General features: G+C 36.6%; 1 protein-coding gene across 3 annotated transcripts in view; it reads right to left on the bottom strand.

Moving 5' to 3' along the window:
• The window catches only part of DPYD (dihydropyrimidine dehydrogenase), a 335,322-nt gene that overhangs the window by 168,233 nt on the left and 139,465 nt on the right, over positions 1-27,624 (bottom strand). For all 3 annotated transcript variants that reach the window (XR_005956460.1, XM_041483444.1, XM_041483445.1), the window contains 3 exons: positions 11,629-11,736; positions 8,397-8,566; positions 6,546-6,756 (listed from right to left, as the gene is read on the bottom strand). Coding sequence is in view for 2 of the 3 variants with exons in the window: in XM_041483444.1 (XP_041339378.1) it covers positions 6,546-6,756; positions 8,397-8,566; positions 11,629-11,736 (489 nt within the window). In the remaining variant the exon portion in view is untranslated. The remainder of the gene's footprint in view (positions 1-6,545; positions 6,757-8,396; positions 8,567-11,628; positions 11,737-27,624) is intronic.

Here is a 27,624-nt window from a genome sequence, read left to right as displayed (position 1 = left end):
ATATATAGGATAACTTATTGCATGCAGTGCCACCATCTCAGCATGTGGTCTAGACGGCTCTCACAAGTTAAATATGTACAGGCTTGTAAAGACATGTTTGGAAAAAAACAGAGGAAAACTTGGTACTGCAGGCTTTGGTAGTGGGGATTTAATAGATGACTTCTGTCTGAGACGGGACTGAACCACAGTAAAGGTGGCTGAAGACAACATGCTGTCGAAAATGTAGTTTTTCAAAAGAAATTATGTAAAACTGGGAGTTCTGACTACTTATTTCATCTTGTGGGAAAATAGGGTATTACTTCTGTTATCCTGTATCTATTACATTTCTCAAATCTCTTTGAATTGCTTTGTTCTAAAATAGCTGTCTGGACATAATTATATCAAAAGCTTTTTGAGTGTGAAGAATGCCCAACGTATCTTCACCTGAAACATCTCTCCAGGCCTGGGGATTTGTCTGCCTGATCCTTATTTTTAAAATCGAGAACAAACATTTCCCTGGTGGCACGGATGACATGGTACCCAACTGCTACTTATTTCTTTCTTATAATCTCCAAGATTTAGGTTTTATAAAAAAGAGCATGGTTCAAAAGCATTTTATATAAGAGCTGCTAAAATCCTCACAATTTGGATCTGATATTAGTTGCAGACGGGAGGCTGAAGGGAGCACCTCCCAGACCACCTGCAAAAAGCAGGGGAGAACTTTTGTCTTCAGAAAGGGAAGTCCCTTCTCTGCCCCTGCAAGGGTGAGAGAGAGCCCAAGAGCTAAATGTGAGCTTGAATTATTGGTTCTTTGAATTGGTGTTTGACACTGAACAACAAGCAAACCAGATATTTAATGTTTGCTGCGTGATTTGGGACAGAGGTAAAAAGTATCTTTAAAAACCTTCATCCTCCCAGTTTCAGTCTTCAAAGTTTAAAACTAACCTAATATTTTCTCTTGAAAATTCAAACTACAGTCCTGTGTTTGTGCTGCCATCTCCTCCCCAGTCTAGTGAGATATCATTTGAAAAGATTCTTCTGGATGAAAGACAATATACAATTTAATTATTCTACCGCTATCAAGTGATGCTAACACAACACCAAACAAAGGACAGTGCTGAATATATTTTCCAAATTCACTATATTCACAGAGCAAACAAACACAAATGGAAACACAGCAGCAAATTATAGCATTTGCAAAAACAATATTAAAATATAAGTGAATACAGAAAAAATATTTTAATTAACAAAACAAATCAAATGGAAAAGATTCCTCAAATAAAGCTTTAAAAGTGAGTCTCTGTGTGACTGCCATGACTAATTATGCATCTATGTAATGTGTGTTCAATTTGGGCTTATTTAAATAGCAGAAATGCTCATTAGCTGCAGTATATCTGTGAAGCTTCAATAAACAGTTTAATGGTTTTTATGTTTAACCAATTTGGTAAGTTCCTATAATTTTAGCTTTAGTAGCTCATTAATGTTATTTTTGATATCCATCTTACAGAATTCCTTTAAAGTGAATAGTAACATTACTTCTGAAAAATACAAATATACAGTAACTTTCTTAATCTGAAATGTATAACTACAGCTGTCACATGCATTAACAGATTAACTGCTGACACTGCCCAGTCTAAATGCCCAGCAAATAAAGGCAGGCACAACCATGCTTTCAACCTTCTCTACCCCACTGTCCTGAACAGGATTAAAAAGTGGTTTGACTGGATAAAGCTGGGTCCAGTTACCGTGGGAGAGGGTCCTGCTGCAGGCTGCTATTGACTTTGTTTTCTGTCACCAGCAAGCAGAAGCGTCTGATATGTATCAACTCAAAGAGCAGAATTTCTGCCCTAAGTAAACTGGGCTTTAGAAATCATCATGAAGCCACTTTTTGATACAGGGAATGGGTAATGATTTCAGAGCATGGAACCGCTGCACCCAAACTCATTCAGTAAACCTGTTTGAGGAGGAAAATCCTATTCCAAATGACTCAGCAGGAAAACTATCTATTTCAATAGGAATCTTCTGCACATATATAAATTTCAGTTTTATATAACAATTTTTTTCAACTCTGGTGCCTCAAAGCCTGTTGGTGCAGGCAGATGCTGTGCTAGCAGGCAGATGCCAGGGCATTCCCAGCTGGGGTATCACAGCCTCCCCTCCTCCCCTCTACTCTTTCATTAGATAGTCAAGGCTTCAGTGCTCTGAGGTCAAAGTTACCCAGCTGTCTGAGCAGGCTCTATGAAGAAACTCAACAATCCTTTCAAGTTCCAGAACTTCTGGTTTCTGTGCCATTTGGAATTCTATATTTGATCAAAAGAAAGATAAAAATCTTTCACTTAGGAGGTCAGAGCTCTGCAAACTTTTTTCCTTTTTTCCCTATCAAACGCTTCTCAAACTGTAGACATAAAAATTAACTATGAGTAGGTTAAAGTATAAAATTGTAAACAACTTGGGAAAAGTTATCTTTACTGTATGTTGACCTATTCTAGGGGAGCAGTAAGCTTGGGGTTTGCTGGTGCAGTTTCCAAGAAAGATGACAGTTGTACTAAGATATATCTGAAAATATATGAAAGCAAATTATCTGAAAGGTGTGACTGATTCCAGGAATGATGAAATGAAGTTTTGCCCTTCAGTCAATGATGCAATTGCTAGCTACTACCAACATTTCCATAAAACATATTTTGGTTCACAAATAACTTACTACTTCTGGGATTTTTTTACAAAGGTGGTGCTTGGATTTTGCTTGGATGTTTTTTAATTTCTCTTTTCTGCTGTTCCAAGAAAATAAAACAGACATTATCATGCTATGATTCAGTGTTCTGGTTACATGTGAATTCTTCCTCTTTACTGCTGCCTGCTAAACAGAGTGTCAAACTAAACTCAGGTAGTCAGTCCCGTATCCTGGCTTAGTCCTTTGCTCCGCACTGAATTTTGTAGTGCATTTTGAGTGCTATTTTCCATACTTTCTCCATGGTTCTCATTGCAAATTCAAGAAAATTATTCTGAACAAAGGCATTTGTTACAAAATTTTGCATTGCATTGTATAAAGTATTGTTCCCTTTGCTTATCAGAAGGATTAGAAAAGGGTTATTCAAAGTTCAAACTTAAAACCAACGGGACTGGTGTTAAGTAGGATGCAGAGGCTGAACACAGTGTGAGGGAGCACACGGAATTGCAAGTGTACATGTTTGGTAGCTGCAATTAGGAACGGTGACACAAGATACTTCAGTAATTCACTAAGCACACTGTAAGCCTAAAAAATAACAAACTAAGCAAAAAAAAAACAATAACCAAAGGAAAAGTACAAAATTCCTCTCACAACTCTTTGTTTTTGTGGGTCAGTTACAATGGCTTGAAGGCTCTGGTAAGCTTTGCAGTCAAAATAAAGCAGCTTGAGCTTGCAAAAAAATTTTTCTTCAAGAAAAAGTAAAAAATTTTTCTTACTCCATCTGCAGTAGTAGGATTTGAACAATTTGTTGGGCTGGTTTTTTACTGGTTTTAGTAAAATGGTAACATTCTTGAAACAGTCTAGAAGGCAACTCCCCGGTTTCATCTACAAGCAACTCCAGGAGCATAAAATGGAACTAGGAGCCAGTTTTTTAAAGTGATGCATTTATATGATTCCCAACAGGAGGATGAATACCCACGAGAACTGTTGCTTAAAAACACCATCAGCATTTTATTTTAACAAAACAAAAAAGAATAAATACCTATTGTGAACACATGGAATCTCAGTTGCAAATTTAATAGTTACCATGCAAGAATAGGAAACATCTTGTTGAGGATAATAGACCAGAAAAAACTTTCTAACCTATGAGCTATTTCTGCTCAGTCACCCACACACTTATGGCTTCTTACAAAACTTTCCAATGTGAGCATCAAGGCTGCCCTCAACACTTTGTTGAACTGGGACTAAATCTAATTTTAATCTCTCTGGTTTTGACAGTATTTTCTTTATTCTTTTATCAGTAGAACCAGCTTTTACAGCTTTTACCTGCTATCTTAGCCCATACCAATAATGCATTTGCAGTTCCCTGAGGTGCCTTATGAATTAGGTCAATTGATAGAGCTCTTTGTGTGAGCAGCAATTAACATGTTTATTCAACCTGCACCTGAGTCACCCAGTCACAGAATAATTGAGACCAGAAGGGCCCTCTGGAGGTTACCTATTCCATTCCCTTCAAAGTTAGATCAAGCTCCAAGTCATATCAGTTTGCTCATGGCATTGTCCAGTTTTGAGTACCTCAAGTATTTTCGTCTCCATCTTTTGATGGGGAATACCTGAATATTTTAATCTCTTGAATACAGAAGTGTACTTAATTTAGGAAAACCAATCAACCACAAAAACAAAAAACCTCAACAAAACACTAAGAAATGTTTTGGTGGCTTTTTTTTTTTTTCATTTATTTTTATTATGTACACTGAAGTGGTCTGGAGTTTTGGTTGTAATCCAGCTCAATGGTGAAGAGCAAATTTGACTTTCATTAAGACAGCTTAAAAAAAAAGAAAATACTTAAAACCAACTGAAATGGTATGCCCAAAATAAGCACTTTATGCACTCAAGTCTCAGTTTCTTTTCACTTTCACAACATCCAAAACAAATGACTTGCATTTTTCCTTTTTATTGATGGCTCTTCTAGCAGCAGTTTCACCCAAAATACAGCATGAAACTAAGGTGTTTTGCTCACCCCCAAAGTAAATGACTATTCTCTCATGATCAGCTCGCTGCATGACTGTTTCCCTCCCATTTTATGTTCCTATTTAAAAACCTCTCAACAATTAATTTAGACTGTGAATGTGCCCTAGGAAATACAAGAATGGCACAGTACTATGGCACAGTACTTACTGGCTGCTTAGCACAGTAAGTTTAGTCTTTTAATTGAGATAATTTTTAACGTAGGAGAAAACAGAATCACTCCTGTATCATGGGGTCTATGAATCACAACAAAACATATTGATTGAACAGGTTAATATTGATTTACCACATGAGATTCTAGAAACCCTTTCAAAAAATCTAAACACAGGGTTTTAAAAGCAAAATTACCAACAAAACCAACAAAATTTGCCAAAATTCTCAGTTGATCAATACCACCATCAGAGTAGTTAATGAATCTCTTAAAAAACTGCTTAAATCTTCTTATTGTGTCCTGGAGGTTAGACTGAACCCTGAAATATGACCCACACAAACAACAGTCTTTCCACAGCTATACAGCTCCAAGAAAAATGCAGTCTGTTCTCTCCTGTGCCCTGTAGAACAGGAGGCAGCAGCAGGCCAGCAGGCAGCCCTGAGTAATGAGCTGGGAGCTCACTGCAAGAAACTGTCCCAAAATATTAGTAGCACACACAAAATAGGATTGCTTCATGTATTCACTTCACATGTTCCTCAAAATACCAGGCTGATCCCTCTTTTTACTGTAGGAGAGGGTTTAGACTCTTCTCATGGCTGCAGGATGGTTTACCATTCTATACAATTGGATGTAGAGCAGGGAGTGCTGAGTACATCATTCAGGTTTAGAGCCTGCTCACATCACTTAGGATTTACCATTTTACTTGATTGCAAAGATTCACAAAAGTACATTACACTAAGAAATTCTGAATACCAAATTTTCTGGTCTTGTGCAATCTGAGGCATTTGCCAAGTCCTCTGTCAGAGCATTTGTATGGCCCAAAGGACCATGACAACATCTCATGGGTTAATCGGCTGGCATGACCATGCCCTGGAGAGGCAGGCACATTGCTCACCAAGGCTTTCAGAACCTGCTAACCTAGATGACCGTCTCCAAGCCAAAGACCTTCTCATTGTATCAATGTGTCTTCTGCTGAGTTAGTGTTTTTATTCTCAGTCACATTTGGTGTAAGTGCCTGAACTCCTAAAATCTAACCTAGTGTCAGAGAACAGTCTAAACACTGCTCAGTTCCCATGTTCTTAACTGTATTCACGTTCATCTCTCTGCTAAATGGAGACAATCCATCCAGTCTCTGAAATGCCATCAATGTGCCAATTTCTGTATCTTTAATACAGACTTAAGTAATTGCTGTTTTTTAAAACTAAGCCTTGTAAAGTGCAACTAAGAATATTGTGTAAGAGAGAAGTCTCAGTTCTCATGTATGTGCACAAGAAATAAGAAATACCCAGACCAGCTGAACCAGAATAATGAATGTTTCAATGCCTGTTTAATTTGCAAAGTTAAAAAAAAAGATATTTCAGAGATCAGATCAGTTCAGCTAAAAGATGTAACATAATGAGTTTCTCTAGAGTTAATTAATGAGATCAGAAGAAATTCCCAAGAGTTTCTTTGAGATCCCACTTGCACTGAGACGAAAAATATACGCTGAGGAACTGTACTTCAATGCTGAGTTCCAGCTCTATCCAGCAATATGCAGAGAACTGCTTAGTTACCCGACCCCCAAGTCTTTCTCTAAAAGGTGTACCTGAAGGACAAACTCCTGTAAGGGGACCTGCAGCCACAAGCTGAGTAACCTGCAGAAAACCCATTTGACAACACTGTTAAAGGACAGGACATGCAGCTAGAAGAGCAATCTGCATTTGCCTTAGTCAGGGTTACCTTTATCGTCACTCAAAACGGAGCCAAAGGCACTGATCACCACATCGGCTTTCAGACGGACAACCTGATCCTCATCTTCTTTCCAGCTTCCATCGCTGTCTTGCTCAGTTCGAACAAATTCCATAGCAACAATTTGTCCACCTTTAAGAACAACTTTCCGAGGAGAGAGGAAAGGCAGAAATTCACACTTCTCTTCTTTTGCAAGTTCCATCTGTAGAGTAGAAGCAATAAAATATATAACTTTAACATTCTGCATTTTCATGGAAAAAAACCCCAAACAAACCAACCAGAAAACAGTTTTTGCCTCAGGATGTTACCATGGATTCTTCTATAGCAAACATCAGCCATGTCCACTGTGCAGACAGTCATCTTACTGTCAGCTTCAAAGCCTCTCATGCCATCAACTCAAGCAGTGGCAGTAAGTAAGCTTTAAAGGCAAATATTTCTCCAATATATTTTCTTATTTTTTCATTACTTTGAATACATTTAACTTCTTTTAGGATAAAAGATTTCTCTTACATAAATATCTGTGTCATTTAAGAAGTGACCTAGTATTAACTTAGTCCATGCCCTGATTTGTGTTTATTATGATTTTAAGATTTTATTAAATGCTGACTACCAGGTACAAGCAACAGTTTTCTGAGTGATAATCCACACTTAAGGATCTTCTGCTGTGGTAAAACTGCTTAAGTCAATCATCTTCAGAATGTGACTGTCTCTATTTAGACAACTTTTTTGAACATGTACTATCCCACCTGAAATGATTCTATCATGGCCATTACTAAATGAAGCTACTTTTATTTTACTGTTTTCAAGGCCCACTGCATGATTGGATGAATAGAAACTTTTTTGACAACTCTTAGAAATTTATCCAGGCTTCTATGAAAGATTTTCATTCAGATTTTAGAAAGAATCTGAAGAGCACATGAGTCTGTGCAATGGCTTCAGTAATCTCATTGTGTCTAGAACTCTTGACTGAAGTGCAGCAGAAGTAAATCATGCACCAAGAAACCCTCTAATACTTTCTTTGCAGCTCCATTTCCCTTCTGGAAGATCTAAGGTGCCCACATTCTTGAAACAGACAGCCAAACTACCATAAATCTTATTATAAAGATATATTAGATGGTGTGCTATTCTGAACTATATAAAAAGGCAATGTACCAAATAAATGAAAACAGAAAAAGACCACCAAAATAAGAAAAAAAAATCTGAAAAAACCTCCTATAGTGCATATAAATTGAGGAAGCAGAATAATTTCAAAATGTGCAGATGACCTAATAAATGCCAAAGTACAAAGCCAAACTAAAAACCAAGTGGGATGCTGAAATATGTGATGAATAGCATTGCTTCACTGTCATTGGCAGTGATTCAAAGCCAAAATCACTGTAAGTAATTTTTTCACCAGAAAGGAAGGAAAGGTAAGAAAGCAAGAAAGAAAGCTTTTATAGGTTCACAAGGCAATGTCAGAATCACTGAGATTCCCTAAACAACAGCCAGAAGGTATCATTATAAGATCTAACCACCATCTGAAGAGTTACCTACAATACTCTAATGGCTGTTTGATTCCAACATTGAGAATTTTAGTTCATTTCCTAACTTGCAAGAAATTCTAACCCCTGCTTGCCAAATACATCTCTCTGTCTTGTCAGGAAACAGATACAACAGTGGAAAATTATTTAAATACTGAGTACACAAAGTGAGCCTCAGATCTTTCATAAACATTCCTACATTTTAAGAGCATTTTTATAAATAAAATCTTTAGAAGATGTCTGCTAAGTACCTATAGCATGCTTCCAGGCCACATAGAAATACCTAAGATGCCTTCTCAGAAATGCTACTATTCAATTTTACCTCTTCTGGGACAGCTCTGATATGAGTGAATCCCTTCCTGAAGACCACGAAGACGCGACGGGCTCCGCAGCGCAGAGCAGATGTTGCACAGTCAAAAGCAGTGTCTCCTGCCCCGAGTACAATCACAGTTCCATGGATTGGTGGCAACGGAGAGTTACAGGCACACATCCCTGAAAGATAAAAGGAAAAGCCCATTTTCAAGTAGAGAAACCATTTCTGCATGATAGCTCAAAAGGCACTTGTACTCAAAGCAGTGTAAAATTGCATCTTACAGTTTCCAAGCATGGAGTGTCACTATCAAATTATTCTGCTCCACTGAAAGACAGTTTTATTCCCCCTTTTAAGATATGCTTATATACATAATTTCATAGTCAGTACTCTAAGCAGCTGCATCTTTCTATTGAGAGAGAATTCAAATGACAACATGTTTGTAGGATTGTGGGTCGTGTCAGATTGAAACTAGAATTGTGAGATCTTTTTATTCAAAAAGTAAGTTTCTCTCTCATCAGATTCATTATCCTCCCAGCTAAAACAAAAAAAGAAAAAACAAACCAAAACAATAACAACAATGAAACAAAACAACAACAAAAAAAGATGACCAGTTGTAATCAGTTATAGTTTTGTGTAATAGTATACCAACATCAGTCCCCTCAGATTTCTATAAAGCACTGACACTGTTCTGGTGGTGACATGATTCTCTGAGGCTATTCATCAGCTGAACATGAAGAAAAAGAATATTGTTACAGTAATTCCTAGTTCTTCTACTGGAAGAAAATGTTTAATCTACAGTAGTTTTCTATAAATAATTTGGAAAAAGTTACATGGAGAAAATGATAACATTATGTGTTTATCATCTACAGCTTGTATTTAATGATTCAATTAAAGAAGAAACAGTTAAGTAAAACTGAACTGTGTCTGCTCCCTGGATGAAACTGCACTTTATCACATGTTTGAGTACAACTAACTGTTGGTTAGGCAAATGGTTATAACTTGAAAAATATTGACATAAATAATACAAAGCCATATTCTTACTGAGTCCAGGACAGTTCCAGTCAGGAGACACTAAGCGTTTACCTATTCTACTTTAACTCAAGTATCCTACTATAGCAGATTTTCACATGGAATTGTGGAACACAAGTATTATTGAAGTAAACAATCCTTTTCATTTAGACATATAAGCAGAGTGAGAAACAGCATCTTAATACATCTATTCTCTCTCCACTTGAAAAATACTTAATGTATGACAAATGCTATAATTTCCCCCTGCCCATGTATGTGGTGTCACATCGACTATTTATTTAATAGGATTCTTAGGCTAAAATTCTCTCTAAACTTTTCTCATTTATTTTTAGTGAACTTAATACTCCATACAAATTGAGCAGTGGAAAAAGCACAAGTGAAGCAGGGGGCTGGCAGCTCAGAGTGCCATTGGACTGTGAGTCTAGATGAGATCAGTCAGAGCAGCCTGCTTTGCTCTTGGGAACACACTCCTGAGGTAAATTCACAGCTATGTATTTGCAAGAGGAAACCCTTCTGGAGGAAAGTGTATTAACAAGTGGCATTCAGAATTAATAAGCAGGCAGAATATGTATTTTACCATGAATAAGTCTATTATGTCTATTATTTAGATAACTGTCACAGTGAAAAAAGGAGGATAGAGGAAGATGTAGTACATGTATATTTTATTTTATAATTCCATGCCTTAAAGAGCAAAAGGTGGCTATAGCTACCGACAGACACTAGGAAAATTAAGTAAAAGAGACCATGTTAATTAACAGACAACACCAAAGAGCTATCTATTACTGTCAATCAGAAAAGGTTAGTTCTTCTAAGTTCATCCTTTTTCCCACTGTAGACCTAATATAAAAAAAACCCCATATTATCAAATATGCTAGCTAATCAAGAGGGCTGCTTTGCATTATTTTGAAATATGTGGCTCACAGTATAGAGATCCTCATGCAGGCAGGTGACTTACAGTACACAGCTGCTACATATCTCCTTGGAACTCTGCAAAGTATTTTTAGTCACATTGTTTCACGAGAGTTTTGTTTTGCAGAATTTACTTTTCCTTTGTTAATCTACGAACGTGTTGCTCTGCATATTCTCAACCTGTTTTATTTTTAAACATCTCTGTCTTCAAAAAGAAAATCCAAAAGCTCACCCTTTTCTCCCAAATCGTTTAAGATTACTTTGAGCTTAAGAAAATAAACAGAAATAAGCATTTGATGGAAACAGCAAAGAGATGGCACAGATGGGATGCAGAATTTCACTTCTGGAATATTTTGCATCAAATGGGGTAATAAATGTTACTTTTATAAGCAGAATAATCTCCCATAGAATATCTATTTCTCAAAATTGTTTAAGTCTACTAAATAAGTAGGCAATCCTATATGATGCTAAAAAATCAGTTTGTAGATAAAACAAGTTATTTAAGTCAGATGTAAAATACCACATTCTGTCCCAATTAAATAAAACACCAAAACTGTGTTTTTCTTTTTTTGTCTGGGGAATCTAGACGAAGAAGAAATGTGGCATAGAAATCACATATTTGGGGCTTAAGCATTCATATTCAGGGATACTGAAAGCATCTGTACTCCTTAGGGAGCAAATGCAGCTATCTCTGAGCTGAAAGAAAGATGTGAAACCATAAAACAAGACTGCATTTGGTGCCTATGAACTGAGCACTTTCTTATTAACTCCTGTCATACTCCTGGTGTCCTGGGTCTTAGACTGTAAATTCATTGGGTAAAGAACTAGTGCTGATTTAAATGTGTCTGTAAAACCTGTAGCACATGACTTGGGATCAAGTAAAAGAATTTATCAACAATCTACAAGTCAGCTGCTTATGTTAGTCAGAAACACCTTTTTTTAATATCAGATTTTTTCAAACCATCTTACATATACTATTTTTATCATGATACTTCATTCAAAGGAGAAGCTTATGTCATCTTTTGACTATAATTCAAAATAAGAAATAAAACTTTTTAGGGGAAATTATTCGCCCTAAGTTTAGATTTGTATACATGATTATTCAGTTTTTAATCTCTGAGACTAACTTTCCTGACCATGCTCCTGATGTTACCACTCACCAAGAGAAAACCCTGTCCCAGACATATTCAGTGGAAGGTACTTTGTGACTGGATGTGCTGCTTTGTAGCCATACCCTTTGATATAATAATATCTGCTAATGACTTATTGAATGTGATTACAACAGGAACACAGTGCCACACACCTGGTTTACTTGCCATTGCTACCAAAGGTAAGAAGTCTTTAGATGTGTAGAATCCTTGATTCATTCTCAGCCCTTGGAATATACTGTCTCTGTTTGGTTCTGGCAAACCTGAAATAGATAGTTTTTGGCACATAAGAATTACACAGGAAATTTTAGCAATCAACATATATTTTGAATTACACACATGTTCTCAAAAACATCATCTACACAAGCACTTTCACAAACCCTTAGATGTTTCCAAAATAATATTGCAAATGATCACATTTGTAGTCTGCAGCTTACATAACTGGTGATTGTTTAATAGTACAGGCACTTGAAAATCAGGTTCCTCAACAATGTGTGCACTTGTATAACTCATAACAAAACAAATGCAGGGGAAGGAATTAGAGAGAACAGGGTGCAAAAGCAGATAATACAAATGAGGCAGTAACAAACAGCTTAACTGATGAGGGGAGCAGGACAAATGGCAGTGCTGTAGGTCTGAGCTGTGAGTATTTATTTTCTCAAAACCTTGAAGTCCTGATTGGCTGACATTTATTCCTAGTTATCAAAAACACACATTTAGACAGAATCCATAGGATGCAGACAAGGATTTACTTCACAACTATTAATAGCAACAAATACCTTTCCATTAAAAGAAAGCAGCAAAAAGCATCTTCCAATTACCAAAGAACATCATCTCATTTTGATGTGAATGGTTGGACAGCACCAAAAGCTAGCCCAGCTGACACACCAGTTAAGCAATTTTATTTGTGCAAATTCAATCAGGGTATTTTCAACACTCTCAACTTTCATATTTACATCTAAACCCCCATAATATTATCAAAAGTAAGCTAATTAGTAATTACATACTGAAATGGAGTAAATGTCAACAATTTTTGTAAGAAAACATACTAGCACTGAGGCATCCTCAGAGCAAGCAGGAAGAACAGGAGCATACAAAGCAACCTGGGTCCCCTCCATTCTCAGGCACAGGTGGCAGCAGACTAATATTACTCTTCTCTGAGACACACTGCTCTGGAAAAGCCTAACAACACAATTTTAGCATCTACGATAATGCAGAATTGCACATTGAGGAGCACTTTACCAAAGAGGGAAGGTTTGGGGTCTTTTTCTATTAATTAAGCAACAAAAATCTGTCTCATTGCAGCACACAACCAGAACTACCTAATGAGAAAACTTAGTAGTTTTTCATGAGTTACCCATATGAAGGAATTTTTTTGAACATGTAGAACTCTGAGTGAAGTTACTATTAGAAAAATAAAATACCTTTTTAGATTTATTATTAGTTTCAGTGAAGTAAAACAAAATATACCCTCAGTGAATTAAAAATGCTTACAAGCCAAAAAGCAAATTTAAAAATCCTGAAATTTGATCTCTATTTCTAAAGAAAAATCATTACTCAGTTGATCAGCTCTGAAACCAACACTGATCTATAGTTGGATATTGAGAAAAATAAGGTTAAAAAATACTAGCACGTCCTGAACTTCAAGACCTTTGAATGCTGTATTTTCTGGGTAGACTGGAATTTCAGCTAATGAATAATGAATAATGGATGTCTTAAGAGGCTGCCAGAAATCCTTAGTACTATTGAAAGTACAATATGTAAAATGCATTAAAGAAACTATTTTTAAAAGGGCATTGATTTTTCTCTATGTATATATTGCAAAATCATCTATGGCAAGAAGAGCACCACAGAAAAAGCTCTCAGTGACTGCCTGCAGGCAAAGGACAGAGTAATGCAACCATCTCTATTGAGATATCCATAAACCAGCTCAGAGGCCTCAGTTTACTCTTGGGAGAAACACTCTTGTCATTAGTGGGATGTGCAGCCTGCATTAAGGATAATTTCCTTTCCACCTAATATGTACCTCCATTCAAACTCAAAGAGAAACCCTCGAAATATTTTTTCCCACTTATTTTTTGCTGCTTTTATCATCTCCTAATGAAAACTATTTGGTCTCTAACAGCATCAGTATTTTAGCTCCCATAGGCTGAATAAAGAGTATAATAAAGGAAGTGTTGCAATGCTCTTTAGGTTCATCACTAGTCTTTTCAGATTCATCACTGAAATAAAGGAGTTGGATTAAGAGCACATTGGGTTCAATAATGTTTAGCCTGGCTGATATGACCAAACAACTGCCAAAGAGGTGGTCATTATCTGCTATTTATTCTACTATTTTCATTTTGCTGAAAACTCCCTGAAAAACAGTTTGTGATATTTACATTTTAAGGAAATATCACAGGGGATTTCTTCTTTTATACTTATAAACACTTAGCACAGATTGAAGCTCTTTGCTGAGCACCTGCTGGAAACTGTATTGTGCTGGATTCTGATGCATCTCCTTTTGCTGTTCAGTATTTGCTATTGTAATGACTTCATTGTCATTATTTATTGCATTTACTTTTGTTAAAATAGAGAGATTTAGTACTTCTTCAAGCCACTAGGCAAGCTAAGAAAGAGGCAGACTGAGGCAGACAGAAAGAGATCAAGAACTGATAAGATTCACTTTAGAGACACCATTTCATAATAAACATTCACCCCACAGAAGTATGCTTTACAGAGAGATCAAATATTGATAAATAGCCAACAGCCTCTTGGGAGAGAGAATGTTTAACGAAAAATAGCTGTAGAGGAAAAATGCAGTTTTGAGCAAATGGTTTCAGAGAAGAAATAAAATTTAAAAAAACCCAGTCACCTATGAAAGACACAATTTAGGTCAAAATAATGAACCAAGAGAAATACTCTTTGAAGATAAATCAGAAAGATTCTTTAGAAAAAGAGAATTCACACACTAGTACAAAACAGCCAAGAGCCACCCAACAAAAAATGCTTAGAAAAATATAAGGTCTTTTCCCTAGCTTTTAGGCTGAAGCCAAATAAATCAGTTCTCTGTTCTCCAAATCCACTTGCAAGACATCTAAAAATAAAGATTTTTTTATTTATTATTCGGTATTTCATGTTCTGAAACAATCTGCCACTATCCCACATCTTCCCTCTTTAAATAATCTGTATCAATATCTAGTGATAACAATTATTTCCTTCCCCTGCCCTAAAGAACAACTCTTTTGAAGGGCAAGCAAGAGGAGGCAGATTAGAAAGGCAGCTCCCCTTGAGGGTGTTTGGATGGGCTCTGCACAGCCTTCTACAAGCAGAGGGCTGTGCTGAGCCCCCCATCTTCTGCAGCCACAGCTCTGGGCTTCCTGAAGCCTCAGCTGCTTTGCTTGCTGATGCCAGGGAAGCTTCTGAAGCAACTGATACCCAAACCACGCAATGAAGCCTCATGGGCTGTGGAAAACTGCATTTACTAAGAATAGAGAAAGTAGAAACATTGTGAAAATAACAGCTTGCATGACAGATCTAGTTCAGCTTTGCAAAATCTAACCTAGACAGTCCCAATTTGGGTCAGGTGCAGCACAGAAAGCAACTCATCTTGATTCCTGACCCTCTGGTTTGCTGTGCTCTGCCTTCCATCTCCAGATGCTCCAGCTGTCTCTCAGTAGGCCCTCTTTGCTTCTTTCCTTCATTTGAATCCCACAACTCCTTCTCCAGTTTGCAATTCCTCAGCACCAAAGTCTCTCCCATGTATGACATACCATAACCATTCCAAAGTTCTTAACCACTACAACAGTGGCTTTGGAAAACACAAACTTTAACTTCCCCTTTCTATATCCTTTATATATACATATAAATATATATGTGCACATATGTATTGACAAAAACATCATCTGCCTCCTAGTAAGATCTTGTACTTTCTGTTCTCACAATACTAATGCACATCTCAAGACCATTGTTTCCCTTTAAAGAAAATTTAGATACAATTCCCTAGTCCAGTTGAGATATGAATTGCTAAATGATTAGAGTAAATTTGTCAGATGTACAAGGCAATGTACCGGGGGATGCATAGACAATGTAAGGGACTGGCTTACACAGCAGGGCACCAAGTCCATTCAGCTGCTGCACCAAATAAATCCAGGCATGTCAACATTTCAATCAGCCAAGTCTGCCACTACTCTAACTATGAGCCTGATCTGGAAAGGGAAACTAAAGCAAGAACAGGCACTGCATATCTATCTCCTGTTTTGATCAAATCCCCTCTCCCCAGCAACAGCTATGCTTCTGAGCCTGAACTTTCTCTTTGGTTTACTGAAATGTGACACGGCTGGGCAAATTTGCAGTTTCAAGTGAACTTCTCAACCAATCTTAGTAAGTGACACACAAAACAAGCTCTCGTCCTTGATAAGGGTCAAATACAGTTTTCACTGGCAGCTGACTAAAAACATATCTCCAGACAAAAAAGCAAAATGGAGCTGAAGGTGAAAGGTAAATATACAGGAGCCTACACGGACAAAACTAACTAGAACATGATTTTTTTTCTTATTTTCCTCACATCAAACACTGAAAAGGTTTTTTGCCTTTATTTTTAATTGTGATAATATTGAATTTTACTGGTGAATACAATCTGTGAAAATACCAAGAGCTACTTTTAAAAAGTGAAGACACTTACTTTGCACATTTTTTATATTGTCTTTCAAATTTTTTTTTGAAATTACATTGCATAAATTTATCCAAATTCAATAAAAAAGAAAACAAAATGTGATTCACTGGCTATGCACATTCCTTTTTCTAACTTTTAAAACAAGGAAGCCAAATATCAAACCCCATTCACAAATTTATGGATTATTTTTAACATTTTCTCTTGCCTTACACATCTGGAGCTAGAAAGTTAGAGGGCAAGGACATCTTTCCGCCTTTTTAACATTTCCATGTTTCAGAGTTAAACCAGATTTTTAAAAAAATCACATTTACAAGGAAAACTCCTTTTCTGTCCTTCACAGCCTCCATTACAGGAAAATCCTAGGCATGGGTAGAAAGCCTTTGACAGTCAGATATTAATGAGAACGAGGAGAAAAATCCATGAATCCCATACAAAACTGGAGAGAAGAAACATGGAATGGATTTTCTGCATATCTGCTCTGGAGGCAATGCAAATCTTCTGAAATAACATCTGAGAGGCCAAGCCCAGGCAAGCTGAGCCCACCCTGTTACTCAGCAGAAGAAATTTGAGCACAGCCTGGCAAGGAGGCAGCACGGATCCTGCAGCAGCAGTTCTGCACCTCTGGCCAGGAGAAGGCTGTGCCTCTTCACCTGTCCTGGGGAAAGGAGCCATGGAAGGCTGATGGCCAGAGACTGATGTGAATTTTATAGAGGAAATAACATTGTCTGATAATTATTTCTTTTTTTTTGTGAACAAATTTTTTTTATATTTTTTAAAAATTTTCCTTAAAAGGATACACTAAAGTAGGTACAGGGCTACAGTAATTTCCCTCTGAAGGTAAATTCTAGATCCACCAATTGTCTTCTGAAAGGGTTCTTTTGAATGAACAGAAAAGCACCATTTTGTCCCATGTCCCTGCCTTTTTACACACGGAGTTTTCCAACTTGCTCTTCATGAGCCCATACAAAGATATTTCAGATGTAGCACATCTGATGACATTTCACACTTGCCCAGAGACTTGCAGCTACAGGTACCATATGGTTACACTGTACTACAAAGGTACGTGGCGCACTGTAAAATCCAAGCACATGAGCACTACTTTAATATTTCTGAATGCTCTGATCTTCTTGAACAAGTCTCCTTTGTGGGCTGGGGAACTGGAGATCAAAACCTATATATTTAAAGCAGCTTTATTTAATGTCACACAATCCATTATATGCATAAACTGGACTACGAGTTTTAAATATGTTATTTTCTTGAATGATACCACTGAAACTGTAAACTTTCATAACTGTCAAATGTATAGTTCTACCTAGACATGACAGAAACTACTTGTATGCTCTACATATTTCTTTCTAAGAAGCCACATTCTCCCACACCCATACTGATGGCATTGCTGTCCATGGTTCAATACTGCACAATTTAGAAATTATCTGTATTGAAATACATAATCCAAATAGTGTGCCTCAGAGCTGATTCTACTAAATATACCAGTACAACTCATGCTACGACATGCACCATGCATGGAAAGACAACCATTGGTATCTAGAGAGTAACTTTCTTTACATGTTTAAAGGCTTGGTACTGAGCATCTAGACTTTCAGAAAAGTTGCAAATACTCTGCAAGTCTTTTCTCAAGGTCAGTCCATCAGTGATTAGCACTTCAGTAAATACTTTTGAGGCTCGTATGTGTAAAGAATCTTTCTTATTTTGCTGGATTTTTTTTTTTATGGAGACAGCTTTGTTACTTCCTGTTGTGACATTCAATAGAGTACGTTTTCTAGGTGGTTGATTTTTTTTTTTTTTGATACGTATGTCAATGGAGATAAGTGTTTTAATTACTTTTTTAATGTCTATGCTTTTGTATTTTCTCCCTCCCTCCCTTTATTTCCTGCTGTTGAGATTACTGCCTCATCTCCACAGCAGGTGGCTCCTTCAAATTTGTTTTCTCTGTAAGCCTGGTATATTAATTTTGTAATATAACTGTTCCTTTTCTGTTGTTTTTATTAATGATTTCTTTGGAAAATGTATGCTTGCAAGGTTTTTAGGAGTTATTGCCTAATGTTGGCTAAAGGCCTCATTCATGAAAATTACAAATAAAAGGAAAAAACTAAAAACTACACTAGGGTTAGCCTTCTCTTGCCCTCAAGTTAGCATGAACAGTGTGCACAGCATATGTGAAAACACCCTTCACATCTACCAGCATGAGCCATGCACAAATGCTGCAGTACATTCTAAATTAAACAGCTATACCCATACCATGGCTTTTAAACACATCTGAATAAGCAGCTGAACCTGGAAGCCACACAGTCTGTAGGTCTTACACCTTGCTTTTTTCCTAAATTAGACACAGAGACAAGTATCTGAACTCTTGCAAATGGTAAAGAAATAGGAGTGAGGGAGTCTGATTATTTAGAGCTAAATTTGTTCTTATAATCCAATTTCTCTTTGAGTACCAATTGTCCAAGCCCAGTTTAGAGGTAGCCAAAATTCACACAAGCTAGACATCAGAAAGTGCAGATGAGAACGACAGGCAGAGTTCAGAATCAATCTATGCCAGTGATGGAAATCAGGATTATGACAACACAGTCAGTGTTGTCTGCCTGAGCATGGAATAGAAACCAGCCTTGTGGTCTGCCCTCACCACATCTAGTGCCCCCATGATCAGATCAGGCTGACATCTAATATTGGCCAAAGTGTCCAAAGATGAAGCATAACTCATTAGCCTCATCAGATATAGATTCCACCCCACATTTGCTTCTTTTGTAATCAGTCCAGCCTTACTCAAGGCTTTAGTGTACCCTCTACAGCCTACCTCTAGTCTTAACTGCTGTTTTTAATTTTATTATGGTCAATTTATGGAACCTGTGCTTTGAATTTTAATAAGGCAACACTCAAATATGACTAAAATACTGTATTTTAATGAAAAACATCAGTGTTTCAAGATGATGAAGATCAGGAGAATTACACAATAATTTTTCAAATCTCAATATCTGGCTATTCATTTAAGCACCAAGAAGATTTTGAACTCAACATTTTGAGCCCTTATACTCTAAAAGCACTTTTAAAATGCATAGCTCAGAATTGAATCATACAGTATCACTAAGCGGTTTTAAAACACAATTCTTTAAAGAACAGACTAGAAGATGTGATACTAGATTGTACAAACTTTCTAAATTAAGAAAGATATGGTAATTCTAGCCTATCTTCTGTGTTTGGGAACTGATACTTAATGTTTCCCATATCTGAAGTAATCAAGTTGAGGATTTTAGGAAGTTAGCTGGTAGCCCTGGTGAATGAACTTGCTGAAATGTGAAGATCACTATGAAGCAAACCTTATCACAGAGAAGGATGAATGCAGACGTCTGCTTACCTTCCCTCTGGTTCTGTTCTGCCTGGTGTTGTTTATTGCAAGACTTAAAGCACTGAAACAGTTTGCTATGAATCTTGATTTGTAGAACATAAGAGTTCTGTAAATTGTAATACAGAGTAACTGAAGAAACATCTGCTGTAAAAAATAAAGTGGAATATTGCTGCAAACCTTTCTTAAGTCATCTTGGCAACATTTATTATACTGGCGACAAATTTGAAAAGGTCACTAGCGAAAATGCATTTAGCAGTCTGAGTCCAATCCATCTCTACCACAAGAATGTATCATTCCACCCAGGAGCAGAGCTTGCTCCAGTTTGCTTACAAGAGAGCTAAACTGGATTTTAGTCCTGACTGGAATTTGGTCACTTCCCACCACGGACTTGAGCTGTTATTTTTCAGGAGCACTCTGGAACCAGGAAGGCTGAGGTTTCAGATGTGACATGCTGATGTTGTCAGTTCCTTTCCCTCTTCCTTCTACAGGTTTGTTCCTCACAGTAACCTGCCAAAGGAAAGAGCGGGGGGCGGCTGTGCTTCCTCCAGACACCAGCCAGACAATATTTGCCAGTGTGATACACTGCACCACTCTAGAGGAACAGAAACTGGTCCCAGTGCTTACTCGTGTTCAGTAAACAGTGCTGAGGGGCCCCAAAGCAAGATCCCCTCCTCAGGGACTGCCCATCAGTATCTTTAAGAACACCAAAAAATCTATCATCTCAGAAACCATATGTCACAGTACAATGATTTTTATCCAGCACAGAAAATCCAAATATGTGGAAGTGAAAGCAAAATAAACTGGATTGTGAGACTGAGAGCAACAGACTCCTAAAAGAAAGCAGAAAATACTCCCATACCTGTTTGCAAAGGAAACAATATCTTTCCCCAAGCAGATTCATTATAACTTAAATCTCTAATATGCCCTGTTTATAAGAAGTCACGCTGGTATATTGAAATAATCTAAGCAAATGGAAATTTATAAAGGGAAAATAAAATGTTAGCATAGAAAAGATCTCTTCATATTAATTTTTCATTTCAAAACATGGAAAAAATCTTGAAAAGCTGGATCAATAGAGGCTACATACAATAAATACACAGGGAATGGAAAAAATGAGAGCTAAACTGATGATAAACATTTACAAAGAAAAAACCACAACTACTTAGTTGGTATCATGAAGAAAAATAAATTCTAAGCCTCTACACTATCGCAAAGCAACAGCTGAAAAAAACCATCAAAGGCAGCAAATTCATCCTGTAGAAATATATGAGGAGTAATTAAGTCATTAATAATCTGGAATAACACCTTTGTCAGACCTCAGGCACTGTACAGCAAGGAAGTTGCAATGAGGTATACTAAGGCAACATCAACTTATACTACCTAAAATCAACCTGCATTTTTGATATATTAGGAATATAATAGCCAATAGGTATCCATGTTGCAATTCTAAACACTGATTTTTATAATATTGTTTCCTAAATTTGATGGAAGAGAGCAGTAAAGAATCATAGAAATATTTAACTACAGCCATTTGTCTTAAACCCACAACTATCCTCTGCTGCACACTACTTCCACAGCTCCCATTCTGTTTCAATATAGTGACTGTGAAACAACAGGCTGAGTCAATCACAGCTTTGCACCCTGTATAACTTGATCTATATGAAATACTTGTAAAAACTTATTCCTTCAGGAATTAAATCCCACATGCTAAATAATATTTGCAAAATACAGGACTTTCTGGTCATTCCTATTTTTAAAACATTACAAGGATTCATCTTTTTTTTTCATATGTAGATGTCATCAATGTAATTCAGCAAGGTCTGCCAAAAGCTAATGAGTAATTAGCACTCTAAGTGAAATTTCAGTTTAGGAAACAAATTTTTTTCCCAGTTTTTTGTAAATGTATTATATTTTCTCATCTTAAATCTTAGCATTATATTTATGAACTGGTTTTGTCCACATAAAAGGACAAAAAGATACTATAAAATGTATTCAGTAACTACTACTGTATCATTCGCCTACACTGCATTTTTTCATCACTTCAGGTAAACCATCTCTACATATATTCTAAAATGATGCCTCAAGAGAAGACTTCTAAACATTATTTATTACCCTGCAGCACAGATCTATAACTGAAAACCTATCATCAGTACATTCTGATGAAAAGGTAATAATTAAATCTCTTTTATCCCTTTTTCTACAGCACAATATTTGACCTATGATAAAAAACTCATTCTATCAAATTTCCATTTATTATTTCTACCTGAAGGGCTTTGCCAGCTCACACAAACATAAATCTCCATTTGTCAGGTTTAAACTGTACCTGTCCCAGATGCTATGAGAGTTCATAGCTCTTGTCCCTTAAAAATTACCAAATAGCATCATGCAGCATAACCTCCCTGCAGCCTCCCCCGACCCTTGCAATCAATAATATTCGTAACCTGTATGTGCACAGTGAAGGACTACAGGAGCCCTGCACTATCCCAGTTAACCACATTGAGCTGTGATACTCAAATCTGCTCCCTTGTGTCTGCTGTGATCAATTTTAATCTCTGCACCAAGAATAAAAGAACGCAGCCCCTTGTTTCCAAATTCATCTGAAACGGATGTTATAGATTTGTAGGTCTGCACAGGAGCTGTGGATTTAATACAACCAGCAGCTGAAGGAAAAAACACATCTAAGCTATCATTCATTCTCATTACCCTCAGTCTATTTTGGATCTTCAGAAGCAATGAGAAGCTCAGGAAAATGCACATGTACTGATTTAAGGAAAGCTGAATTTGTTAAAATAACATCAGGTAACTGTTATTTGCTGGAGCTTTATCCATTACTGCCAGGGAAGGTGGAGGTCAGTCTCTCCATTATGATTACTTTGCTTAAAGGTTTAGTAATAGGCTGCCAATATTAATTTCTTCTGGAAATGTGTCATATACAGTAAATTAAGCAGAAATTCCCTGGAAATAATAAAGCCTAGCTCTGCTCAGTTAAAAAGAAACAATTATTATGGAAAGAAAGAATAAATCACGTTTCTGATGGTATTTGTTCTCTCACCTCCAAACTAATTTAATTTAAAAGCTGGCAAATTTGCCAGCCAATTAGCCTAATTAGACAACGGCATCTGAATGTAGAACAGGAAGAGAGCAACTTTAGAAACCTACTCCAGTAGAAAGAGTGCTTTTTGAATCTGTCACACTACCAGAATTCATGTTTCCAGAGTTCTCGTAACTGCATATTTATAGACTTGGCTATATTGGCTCCTCATCAGCAGCTCCAGTGCCATGAATCATCTATCAAAACATTTGAGAAGATTTTCTTACTCATTTCTTTAAAGCAACATTCTGAAGAGACACTTTCAACATGATTATGCTCCAGTGTTCACTATGAATTATGAAAAAAAGCACACAGAGTTTTATAATTGCAGGTGAATAATAAGTATGTGTCATCAGAGGCTTTATCTTCTCAGATTGTCACACACTGTCAGTACAGAATACCCTGCAACAAATATGACATTCTCGTAACATGCTGGAGGGTCAATAAGCATTCTCACTCAGGTCATTTACCTACACATCAATGTCCTTATCATTAAGCACATATTTATCTGCCTTTCCTTTCAAAAGCAGCTGTAGCAAGGTGTTTCATGTAAATATTCTGTTAAACTGATACTCTCCTACACAGGTAGATCAGCTCAGAAGCATTACAGCTACTGCACAGCTACCCCTTCATAGTCTTCCATACTGGAAATAACAAAGCAAGTTCATGGCTTGGCCAAGTTCATGCTTTGACCTAAGCAAGCTCACACTTCGACCAAGTTCTGAATTAGGGTAAATGACAGAAAGAACTCATGAACTAACTTTTTTTTTTATTTTAAATCTATTAACTAAGTCTGAATTCCTTTCTCAAAAACAGCATATGTGGCATTTCATATAAAATTTCACTTAAAGACAGACAGTCTTTATTCACTAATTATACTATTTTCTTCAAGTGCCTGCATTTTCCTTGGGCATTTCCCATACTGGTGACAGGGCACTAAATCTGAGACTTTGGGTCAAAAATACAGTGCAGTTGAACCTCTCATGCTGTAAGGTTACTGTCTAGAAAACAGACAGAGAAATGGTGGTGCACATCTCCAAATGCCTCCTCAATGCCCAGCAGTCAGGAAGATGAAGTGAAACATGGTCACTGGAGATCATGGGTCAGGTACTTGGCTTGTAGGTGCAGATACCTGCACAGGCATTCACAGAAGCCTCCTCCTCCTCTTAAACTTATTCTTTTGGTGGGGAAGTAAAACATTCAAAATGGGAAATTTATACTTTTTTTTAAGCAAAAATGTTTTTTTGTGATAAAGCATCAGTGAGGTAGGACTGTATGTCTCTTTTCAGTCCACGAAGAGACTTCTATGACAAACAGATACCAGAAAGTTAAAATGAGACTTCTCAAATTACCTGCAGTGATGATGCAAATACTCCCAAGGGAGCATATGTTTCCTCTAAAAAGGCATCCAACCCTTGCTAAAGCAAACCAAAGCATACAAATCTACCTGGGAAAGAACATGAATCCTTTATGTCTGCTTGGTGCAGATTTTTGTATTTGCAGCACTACAATAGGAAGGTTCTCTCTGAACAGTTTCAAATGGTAACAAAAACAAGATCAATAAATAGAAAATCAAGTTACACAGAACCAATAGGTCCCTCTAACAAGGATTTCTCTCTGAAATGTTCATGCTTGTCTAATGCTGCTGCTTTTAATCCTTCCACACCAGTGGGTCCTACATGCTTGCATTAGTGCTAATGTAAAACAAATGAACATTTTATATGAGGATATCCACTCTCCCCAAGTAAAGTGGTTAATACCAAAGTAAGCTTCAAGAATGCAAATTATTTTCCCCATGTGGCTGAAAAACTACATGAGTTATTAATTTAAAAATTATTAGCATATAAAATCATTATTATCTCTGCAGTTAATGTACAGTTCACTGACAACCTTTTGGACCATTACAATTAAGAAAGGCAGCATCTTTAATGAAGTTACAAAATGCTTTGTTTATTAAATAGCAAATTGTATCTTTAATTACTTTAAATATTATAATCCGATGAAAAATTATTTCATAAACCTCAAGACAAATTATGTCAGAGATAGAGTATGCATTTTGTTACTCTATGAATCCTAAACAGCACTTTCAATTTGCTTACAGGTTTCTGTTGTATGTAAAATCTGCTCTTGAAATTTCAAGTGCCTAAATCCAATGGCACGAGCATAAATCTAAGATGCAGCTTGTGCTATTCTTTTTAAAACGGATTTAATTTCTTGTCAAATGTAGATTTTGGCAGTTCTAATAAATGCAGCTTTTCTATTAATCCATCAGAAGAAAACTGAAAATAAATTTCTGTAATAGTAACAAAAACAGGCTCATTGAAACAAAGACTCTTTGGGGATCTATGGAATTATATGGATTTGCTGCTGTGTTTTGAACTAAAAGGTAACTTTTGTTCAAAACTGTCAAAGATTTTGAGGATATGCTATAATGCAAACATATAAGCACAGACTAAGCCAATTTTAAATATTCAATTTTTAAAACACAAATTAATCTCTGCACACTGTCACCTTTTGCTTTCTGTCCATAATTAGACCTACCTAGTTGATATGCTTTCCACTATCTGAAATGGCTGAGAGCTGCACAATTAAAGAAAAAGTTTAGTTGTACACAGCGTTAGGCCCTTCACTGTGCTTTGGATCCAGCCCAGAACAAAGTCCATATTAAAACGCATTGATTTTTCGATCACTAAGACAAAATTAATACATTCAACTTCAATTATGTCAACATCAACTTGTCACTGAATATTTTGACAGTTTGGAAACCCTCAGTTAGCTATCGAACTGTCCTGGGCTAATCAATAAATCAGGAAAGATATTCTATCCAATTTCTTTATGCTAAAAAATTGCTACATTCTATCTATGTCTGCCTTACCAGAAAGATTGTCTGTGCAAAACACAAAGGAGAAACAACTCATCAGTGTAATATTATAATAGTAAAACGGAATTTTTTAAAAGTACCAAACTTTTTTTAAAAGCTGACAGTAGTAAAAAAAAATATAATTACATAATTAGATGCAATTATAAAATACAAGCACAGATAACATGTTGTTTAGAGTTGAAATGAAAATATGCAGAAGATCAAAACATAAAATACTTGCTTATGTTTACATCAGTGCAAAAATTTTTGAACACAGAAAGCCATCTAGAAACATAATTGGAAGTCTTCTGTGACTACCCAAGCGCCAGAAGAGAATCCTAGTAGGGATTTGTAGGCAAGTCAGGTAGTGAAAGTCAGATATGTTTGTGGAAGCACTCACAATAAAATCAAGTTTTGAAAAAGGTTTCCCTGCAGAAATATGACATTAACTGTAACACAGTTACAGGTGTTACAGACCAAACTGAGTACAGTACCTCAAATAAACCCCTTCCTAGGTGTGCACCTAAATACTCTGATTGATTTGGGGCTAAGGACCTTCGGGACCCATCCCTTGTCTGCCAAATGATCTGTATGTCTGCACATCACTGATGTGGAGGAAAAGAACCTCAGGAGGGCCAGGAGACTTTCAGAGCAGGCATTCTTATGTATTTAGAGATGTTCAAAACTGGATATGGTCCTAGGCAACCTGCTCCAGCTGACCCTGCTTTGAGCTAGGGGGCTACACTAGACAATCGCCAAAGGCCCCTTCCAATTATTTTACGACTCTATGAAATATGCCCTGATTGAGGTCCTAAGCCATAGAAAGATTTCTGAGTTTTTCATCTGGGATTTAAAAAATCCACTACTACAGCTAGGTAGAAGAAAAGTATTCCCTATCAGGACATAGGTACCAGACACTGAAAGAACAGAGAAATTCAATAGCTGGTGTGTTTCTATCAGCTACAGAGCTCTCCAAGCCAGTGGCAGTGTACCAGGAATCAGACCCCTTCTTCCTCCACCCACACTGCAAAGAAACAAAGCTCAGACATGGAAAACCAGAAAACACAGATCTCACACAACAGTCAAGAGCTAATTTCTGAAATGTCTTCTCTCCAAAACCTCCTTCCATCCTTCTAATTAGTACCACACATTATTGCAGAAAGCACATCTTGCTACTCACAGTCCCTTTCTGAGCAAATGATGGAATTGGGCTTGCCTTATTCAACAAAATGACTCAATAACTTTGTAAAATCAGAGTGTAGGATAAGGACAACAACTTAAAATAAAAAACTGAATACAATTTTCCTCCATTCACAGATTATTTCAGCCGTTAGCATTTTAAAACAACTTCTCAAATATCACTATCTACAGTTGTGGATGTTTGCAACATGTAACAACAGTAATTCTATCTCTCATGTCATTTTATAACAGGTTACAAATGATACTGATCAATCCTGGAGATTCCTTAAAGTCCATGCAAAAATTCCAAAATATAAATAGAAAAATTTGATTTGTACATCCACTTCCCTACTGATAAAATTATCTTTCAGAAGTACAGCATAACCAGACTAGTTATATGGAACCAAGACTTTTACTCAAGTATTTTAAATTATAAATTTGTTTTGCTTTACATATAAAATTAGACATAGAATGACTTTAATTAACCTTAGCAACAACAATAGTTGTGTGAGAGAAAGGGACTCAGATAAACAGAATCATCTGCTAAAACAAAGTCTACCTCTGATTCTGAATGCTTTATTTCTGATTATAGTATACATATAAATAGAAAACAAGTATTCACTTATGCATTCAAATGCAAAATGAAATCTGCATGTTGAAGGTATAGCATGTGGGATGAAAGTTGCTTAACCCTGCACTTGCAATCATGTCACCAAGCATATGCATAGATACAGTTCCATACCTTTAAGTACACATCTTTCCAAAAGCTCATGTCCTCCAATTTTTGGAGGGGGAGATTACAATTATAGTAACACTTGAGCCTGAAATCAAATGCTGAGCAGATATACATTTATATATCACACAACTTTTTTTTTTTTTTTTTCCCATGCTCATCTCTATCATGAACTTAAAAGAAAAAAGCCATTTTCAGAGACTCGTACCTCAGGAAAAAAAAAAATGAATTAAGCTATATTTCAGAATATCCAATAAAAAACTGTTGAAG

Source organism: Pyrgilauda ruficollis, unplaced genomic scaffold (assembly GCF_017590135.1).
Source record: "Pyrgilauda ruficollis isolate IOZ18807 unplaced genomic scaffold, ASM1759013v1 scaffold6, whole genome shotgun sequence".
In the NCBI taxonomy this organism is placed as follows: domain Eukaryota; kingdom Metazoa; phylum Chordata; class Aves; order Passeriformes; family Passeridae; genus Pyrgilauda; species Pyrgilauda ruficollis.
Note: the sequence above shows the minus strand (reverse complement) of the source record. Positions and strands in the feature narration are given on the sequence as shown.